The sequence below is a fragment of the Mus caroli genome, chromosome 4, assembly GCF_900094665.2.
Source record: "Mus caroli chromosome 4, CAROLI_EIJ_v1.1, whole genome shotgun sequence".
Taxonomy (NCBI): domain Eukaryota; kingdom Metazoa; phylum Chordata; class Mammalia; order Rodentia; family Muridae; genus Mus; species Mus caroli.
The window spans coordinates 103,776,220-103,784,675 of record NC_034573.1 but is presented as its reverse complement, the minus strand read 5'-3'; the positions used below and the strand labels follow the sequence as shown (position 1 = coordinate 103,784,675).

At 40.3% G+C, this 8,456-nt stretch overlaps 1 protein-coding gene across 1 annotated transcript; it reads right to left on the bottom strand.

The window, feature by feature from the left end:
* Positions 1–3,687: 3,687 nt before the first annotated feature.
* LOC110293737 (tax1-binding protein 3) lies at positions 3,688–4,023 on the bottom strand. The gene has a single exon (XM_021161595.1). It carries the CDS (start codon positions 4,021–4,023, stop codon positions 3,688–3,690), a length of 336 nt encoding a protein of 111 aa, XP_021017254.1.
* Between the last annotated feature and the right edge of the window lie 4,433 nt (positions 4,024–8,456).

The window sequence follows — 8,456 nt, the reverse complement described above, 5'->3', positions numbered from 1 at the left end:
CAATTTTCTAAGCTCAAAAAGTATTGTACTTTAAAAAAAAAAAAAAAAAAAAAAAAAAAAAAAAAAAAAAAAAAAAAAGAAGTATGCAAATGAATAAAAGAAATAAGCACACACTTCTTTCTTCACCATACAGCTTCAAAAGGATCAAATGGGAATGGGGAAGGAAGAGGAGTGAAGGAAGAAAACGTTTAACACTAAGAGCAATTTGTGAGCAAATATGGAATTTTAAAACAGTAGAAACTTCCAGAAATATACACATATATGAAGGCGATCTAAATGATTGCCAAAGTAGTAGAGAAGTCAGAGCCCCAACTGGACTTCTCTTGTCACCAAATGAAGCTTCCAGTACTGAGATTGGGGCTACATCAAATTGAGTCATTGACCAAAGGAACAATCCAAACAACCTAGGTAATTGCCAAGGATACTGGTTTCTTTCCATAAACTGATAGTAAGGTCCTATTGCTGAATACAGCACCTACACAACTCATTGAACACAGAGAAATTGAACTGTTGTCTATCTAGAGCCTTTACCCCTACAGACTAGTGTTCATAGTAATAAAAGTTACTTTGTATGCTACCAGAGAAGAAATGTAAATACTATCCCAGCTACAAACCTTTCTATACACAATGGTGACAAAATCTAATGCAATAGTGGCACAAAGCTTGTGGGAGTAACCAGCCAATATCTGATTTGACTTAAGGAACACTCCATGAGATGGAACCCATAGTGGGGCTACTTTGGTGGCCAAGAACTTGAGATTAGACAGGTCAGGGACCTAGGAGGAAATTATGTACTTCTGTTCCACTGAATGAACGTAGCAATAAATGACTCCTAATGGCAACTTGATATTCTCATAGATCATCAGTACCATGTTCAACCAACATTAGAGAAGTTTCCTCTTCTAGTAGACAGAAACCAATATAAAGACCCACAGCCAGACATTGTGCAGAAAGTGAAAGAGCTTGGAACACTCAGCCCTAAATGGACAAATTCCCATCTGCCAGGGCTCATTAATCTCTGCAGAATAAGTGACAACATGTAAGAGCAAGAGGATATGGAGGACATATGGTAGATATGGGGGACCACCGGAGGGGGGTCAGAGCAAGCAGGGGGCTAGAGCAAGTGGGGCTGGAGCAAGAGGGAGAAAGGGAAGGGGGAAAATAAAAAAATAAAATATAATAATAAAAATAATAAAAAATAAAATAGAATTATTTTAAAAATAATTATGATTCTCTGAATTTTTTTCATTGTCAGTTGTTGTGTACCCCTCCCCCCACTTAACCTCTAATATTTTGATTTGGATCTTCTGCCTTTTAGTTAATTTGGAATAGGATATATCAATCGCCTTAATTTTCTCAAAGAACCAACTCTTTGTTTCATTGATTGTTTGAATTTTATTAATTCCAGTCCTGTGTTTATTTCTGTTTATGTCTTGCTGTCTATGTCTACTTCTTTTAGATGTGATTTCTTGTGCAAATTTTAGTTGTACTGTTAAGTTGCTATTATGAGATCTCCCCACTTTTCAGTGTAGGCACTCAGTGCTATGAACTTGCATTTAATAACTACCTTCACTGTGTCCCATAAGCTTGGGTATCTTGTGTATTCATTTTCATTGAATTCTAGAAAGTCTTTAATTTCTTTCTTGACCATTTGTCATTCAATAGTGATTTGTTCAGTCTGCATGAATTTGTAAGCTTTCTGTTTCTGTTGTTGATATCCAGCTATAATCTGTGGTCAGACAGGATGCAAAGTACTATCTCAAGTTCCTTGTATCTGTGGAGCCTTGCTTTTGTGTCTGAGTATGTGGTCAATTTTGTAAAAAGTTCCATCCTCTGCTGAGAAGAAGGCATGTTCTTTTGTATTCTGGTGAAATTTTTTAAAAATATACTAAGTCCATTTGAGTTATAATGTATACTAACACCAGCAGTTTTCTGCTTAGTTTTGTCTGAATGGCCTGTCTATTGCTAAGAGTGAGGCACTGAATGGCCTGTCTATTGGTGAAAGTGAGGCATTGAAATCTCCTATTATCGCCATGTGAATATATAAATTTTTACTGTAATAGTGTTTATCTTATAAGCTTGAGTTCTTTTCTGTTTGACATACAGGTGTTAATAATAATAATGCTCTCTTGGTGTATTTTTTCTTTAATTAGTATTATAATATCCTTCCCTACCCTGATAAGTTTTGTCTTGAAGTCTATTATACATTAAAATAGCTGCACCAGTTTGTTTCTTAGGTCCATTTCATTGGAATATATTTTTCCATCGTTTTACCCTGAGGTGTCTATTCTTAATATTGTGATATGTCACTTGGATGCAGTAGGTAGATCATGTGCTCACATTTATTGTTAGTCTATATAATTTAATAGAGGAATTGAGACCATTGATATTGAGAGATCATCAATAGCAGTATTTGTTGGTTACTATTTTATTGTTGCTGGTCTGGGATTATTCATTTTGTTTTCTTGGGTGTAGTTAACCTCTCTAGGTTGGAGTTTTCCTTCTAGCACCTTCTGTTGGGCTAGATTTGTTGATAGATGTTATTTAAGTTTTGTTTTAATAGGATGTCTTATTTTCTCAATCTATTGTGATTGATAGTTTTGCTGGGGTGGCATCTGTGGTCTCTATGAGTCTATATAACAGCTATCTGGCCTTTCTGTATTTTAGAGTATCCAATGAGAAATCAATTGTTATTCTAACAGTTCTGGTCTTTTCCCCTTGGAGCTTTTAATAATCTTTCTTTGTTCTGTGTGTTTAGTGTTTGACTATTATGTGCCAATAGTACTTTATTTTCTGGAACAGTCATAGAAGAAAATATTTTTTTTTAATTCCAGCTTTGTTTATTGGACACAAGTGTTGAACATGGGATAGCATCATACTGCCCCATTTCCATAGTAACCAACTGGCTTGGTCACATGCTACAAGTTGCTGCTTCCTGGTGTGTGAATTAGTAAGCTAAATTCAAACAGTAAGATAAAAACACTTTTGTACCAAAGTTGTGACTTAAAAAATACAAAAGCTAGACCCACAGGTGCAGAAAAAAAATGGCAATCCTGAGAGCTGCCTTGAAATGTCAGTCTTGAAACTTGTGGGGAGGCCAGCACCCATTAGGGGAATGAAGGGAGTGGGAGCCTGCCCTCTTCATCCAGGTGGGCTTCATACTGTCTCTGGTATATGTGGGTCCAGCCCCAGGCTGGGCACCATGATGAGGGAAGCATAAGGAGAGGCACTGAGAAGATGACAGGGCAGGGCCAAGCCCTTCAACCAGAGCAAACTGGGAGAAAAGGACCCTACTTGGCACTTCCAAACTTTGGCAGCTCTAAGAGGTGTTTCCTGACTGCCCAGCCCATGCTGTGGCAGAACCCATAGGAGGTCTCTGACTGGGCCTACTATGGTTACTGAAGACTGGATACTACTCCAGGCCTTATTCCCAATCCTCAGTATCCCAGGAGAAAGAGCTGGTCCAGTGGCCTCGGGCTGGGAGGTTGAGGGATAAGAAGGTTGGCTTGGACCTTTGGGATCAGCTGTTAGCCCTCAAAGCTGGGGCCCAGCACACAGCAGAAGCCAGAACTAGATACAGACAGAGCGCGGATGTGTTCTCACTGTACAAAAAGGTCAGTGGGCCCAAGTCTAGACGGTGGCTGACTGCTAAGACAGCATGGACCGCTGTACGGCCTTCTGCAGAGACTACCGAGTCACCAGCAGGCGGACCACCTCCTCCGAGTGCTTGGTGAGCTGCTTCCGAGCCTGGTCGTGAGTGACCATGGTCATGTCCCAGCCGTTCACCTGCATGATCTTGTCTCCAATCTGCAGCCCAGTAATTTCAGCAGGACCTCCCTCTGATACTTGTGTGACGTAAATGCCCTTGTCTGTTTTATCTTCCGAGAAGGGATTCTGAGACGGGTCCTGGTCGATCCCACCTCCAATACTGAAGCCCAAGATTAAGTTCTCACCTTGACGCAAATTATGAATTTCAACTCTTTGCACTACAGTGGTGACAGGCTGGCCCGGGGTGTAGGACATTTCGACCGAAATCTGTCAAGGAGACAGCGCCCGGTGAGACCTCCAGAGAGCGAAGAAAATATTTTTGAGCCTTTGGCCATCCTTTTCTTTCCTCTATTTCTATTATTCTTAGATTTGGTCTTTTCATAGTGCCCCAGATTTCCTGAATGTTTTGTGTCAGGATATTTTTAGATTTAACATTTTCTTTGATAAAGGTATCCATTTCTTCTATTGTGTTTTCAATGCCTAAAATTCTTTCATCCCTTGTGTTTTGTTGGTTAAGACTGTCCTCTTCAATTCCTGTTGGAGTTTCCAAATTTTTCATTCCAGATTTCCCTCAACTTGAGTTTATTGATTCTATTTCTACTCTCAAGTCTTGAACTGTTTTTGTTTTTTGCATTTCCTTCCATGGTTTGCCTTTCACAGATTTCTTGAAGTGATTTATTCATTTCCTCCTTAAGAACCTCTAGCATAATCATAAAGGATATTTTAAGGTCCTTTATGCTTCAGCTATGTTGGAACTCCCACATCTTATTGTAGTAGGATTTCTGGGCTCTAGTGGAGACATTGTCCTGGCTGTTTTGTGTTTTCATACTGGATCCAAGCATCTATCTGGGTTTGAGAAAGCTGAAGTTCTAGGTTCTACTATCTGGTCTTGCCTTTGTTGAGTGGTTATTTTATTCCTTTCTTTCTGTTGCCCTCTATCATTCTTTTTTTATTAGGTATTTTCCTCTTTTACATTTCCAATGCTATCCCAAAAGTCCCCCATACCCTACCCCACACTCCCCTAACCACCCACTCTCACTTTTTGGCCCTGACATTCTCCTGTACTGGGGCATATAAAGTTTGCAAGTCCAATGGGCCTCTCTTTCCAGTGATGGCCGACTAGGCCATCTTTTGATACATATGCAGCTAGAGTCAAGAGCTCCGGGGTACTGGTTAGTTCATAATGTTGTTCCACCTATAGGGTTGCAGATCCCTTTAGCTCCTTGGGTACTTTCTCTAGCTCCTCCATTGGGGGCCCTGTGATCCATCCAATAGCTGACTGTGAGCATCCACTTCTGTGTTTGCTAGGCCCCGGCATAGTCTCACAAGAGACAGCTATATCTGGGTCCTTTCAGCAAAATCTTGCTATTGTGTGCAATGGTGTCAGAATTTGGAAGCTGATCATGGGATGGATCTCTGGATATGGCAGTCTCTAGATGGTCCATCCTTTGGGATTGCAAGCTTGTACAACCACTCTGGAAATCAGTTTGGCGGTTCCTCAGAAAATTGGACATAGTAATACCGGAGGATCCAGCAATACCTCTCCTGGGCATATATCCAGAAGATGTCCCAACCGGTAAAAAGGACACATGCTCCACTATGTTCATAGCAGCCTTATTTATAATAGCCAGAAGCTGGAAAGAACCCAGATGCCCCTCAACAGAGGAATGGATACAGAAAATGTGGTACATTTACACAATGGAGTACTACTCAGCTATTAAAAAGAATGAATTTATGAAATTCCTAGNCAAATGGATGGACCTGGAGGGCATCATCCTGAGTGAGGTAACCCAATCACAAAGGAACTCACACAATATGTACTCACTGATAAGTGGATATTAGCCCAGAAACTTAGGATACCCAAGATATGATACAATTTGCTAAACGCATGAAACTCAGAAAGAACGAAGACCAAAGTGTGGACACTTTGCCCCTTCTTAGAATTGGGAACAAAACACCCATGGAAGGAGTTACAGAGACAAAGTTTGGAGCCCTGTATCATTCTTAAGAGAACATGGTGGTTGTGTATTTCCTGTTAGAGAATTCTTCTGGGATCCTGAAAAGTGTGACAACTGGAGGTTACAGGTAAAATGTGATTCTAGGCATTGGAAGCTGATCCTTAAAAATAAGGATGGAGAGAGAGTGGAGGATGTTCACAGAAATCAAAGCAGGATGCTCCACCAGGATCTGCTTAGTTCCCTGAGAATGGGGACAGAGTGGGGAGGGACCACAAGAGGTCGTCTGCTACAAAACTGGGATTGAGACTGGGGAGTTGGATTTGGAGAAGAGAAGGAAAATGAAAATTTGAAGCTTGCCTACATGCTTATTGGTCTGCTTTCTTTTTTTGCAGGCTTGACTGCTGGATCCCCAAGGAATGTCTGCTAGAGTTGGGTCTTCACTTGGAGTCCCTGGCTTGCTCCCTCCCTCATATGGTCCAGCAAATTCCATTTCCTCCCACTTCCTCCAATTCCACCTACTCAGAAAGCCTCTGAGCAGAAAAGGTGCAAAAACCCAAGTCCTGCATTCCTGACATACCTGACAGGTGCCCCACCCCCTCACCTGAAGTCACAAGATATCCAAGTGCCCCACCCCTACCCCCACAGTTTATAAAAGGCTCCCAAGTCATAATCTGCCTGCAATTTCTTCCATTTTCATCTCCTGAGATTGATGAACTCAGCCAGCCCATTCCTAAATAGACCTACCATTTTTAGACTTTTAATTTGGCTGAATTGGCTTATTTCTTTGCAGAGAAAACCTATCATCGGTGGCTGGAATTAGGGGAAGGAAGATTAGAAGAGAAGATATGGCTAATCTACTAGAGAATGGAGCAGAGAGAAGAGGGAGGTCACAGCAGGTGATCAGCTATAAAGTAGAGACTAGGGGGATTGGATTTGGAGGAGTGGAGGGAAAGGTGAAGATACACAATTAGGTTACCTATTTCCCTGCTCTGAGTGGTCAGTGGGTTCCCAGAGAATGCCTCCTGGAGTTGGGAACTGAGATAATTGGAAGAATTGTGGGGAAAATTTTGAGATAAAGATCTTTGTGATCCACTAGAGATGGGGGTTGGAAGGAAAGACACATGCAGCAGGTGGTCTGCTACAGAACTGGGGATGAAACTGAGGGAATGGATTTGAGGAAGGAAGAAATAAAGATCAACTTTTAGACTACTTACTTCCCTGGTTAGAGTGGCCTGAATTCCCAGGGATTCAAAATATCCATTTTCAATAAAGGGGAAAAAAAAAAAGAACTGTATTGTAAGTGAACAAAGATAAACTACACACTAGGGAAGGAAGTCACTTTCAGTTTCATTCCAGGAACTAAAAAATTGCATTTTATGGAAGGGAGTTAAATTCCACTGGGATATAATGTTCTTCCAATAATCCCAAACCCCTGCTCCTGGGTCTGCTGCCAACCACTGGACTTACTTTACCACCTCTTGCAACAAAGGTTTAGCAGCTGGCCTTCCTTAAATGAGCTCTGAGAATCTTGGCTTGCTAAGCAATGAACAGAAGAGTCAAAACAAAACAAGGCATACTATGAAACCTCTATAAAACAATGGAAGTCTATCCTTCTGAAAACAAACAAACAAACAAACCTGTAGAAACAGCTCTCTGAAAAAGAGGGATGATTGCTTTCTTATTTGGAATTATGGTCATCAACCAAGGTTTTCCCTTTATCTTTTCCATTTCTCTCTTGGAATAGAAACATACACACATAGGTAGACTGGATGATAGCTTTTGTCAGGATTTCTTGTCTCAAATCCAGGTGGAATTAGGCTTTTCATGACTATTACTGGTCCTTCATATATTTTTGTCTTTTATGTAATCATTTTACTGAGCCATGTAATAGAGGGGTAAAAGGCCAGACAAAATTGACTAGACGGAAAGAAGTGCATTCATAATTCAGTTTGTATATATTAAGATATGACCAATTTGGGGCTGGTGAGATGGCTCAGCGGTTAAGAGCACCGACTGCTCTTCCAAAGGTCCGGAGTTCAAATCCCAGCAACCACAGGGTGGCTCACAACCATCTGTAACGAAATCTGATGCTCTCTTCTGGAGTGTCTGAAGACAGCTACAGTGTACTTACATATAATAAATAAATATTAAAAAAAAAGAACATTAAAAAAAAAAAGATATGACCAATTTGTAGAATTGGGAATACAGAGATGAAGAAAATTGCCCATGAGAGAAAAGTCCACACAGAGTATGTAAATCATAGGTCAATTCTTAGTTATTATACTACCACTTTAAGTTTTCTGTTCCACATTAATATTTAGAATAATTTTCTTAATTTCATAGACTTTAACCTACTTTATTGAGGCTCATGTTTAGGACTTTCATTGAAGTAATCTACTAATATAGTAACATATACTTAATTATTCTTGTCAAACAAATGAGATCAGTCAACATTGAATTATAGTATTTCAGATGTATAGGCATACACCATAAATGAGCATATAAATAAAGTTAAATAAGGAACCATCTCTACATTGTTAACATATTTGTGCTGAGCTTTGTAATTTCTTAGCAAATATTAGATAACAGATTATCATAACAAGGTTGTGCATTAATATCCAAAAATGTACGGAGAAATCCGGCCTACATAGGGCCACAAGCCTCATCCGGTCAGAAAAGCACCGGGGCAGCTGGGGCGCAGGGTCGGCTGACACTCACCAGCTACCCACA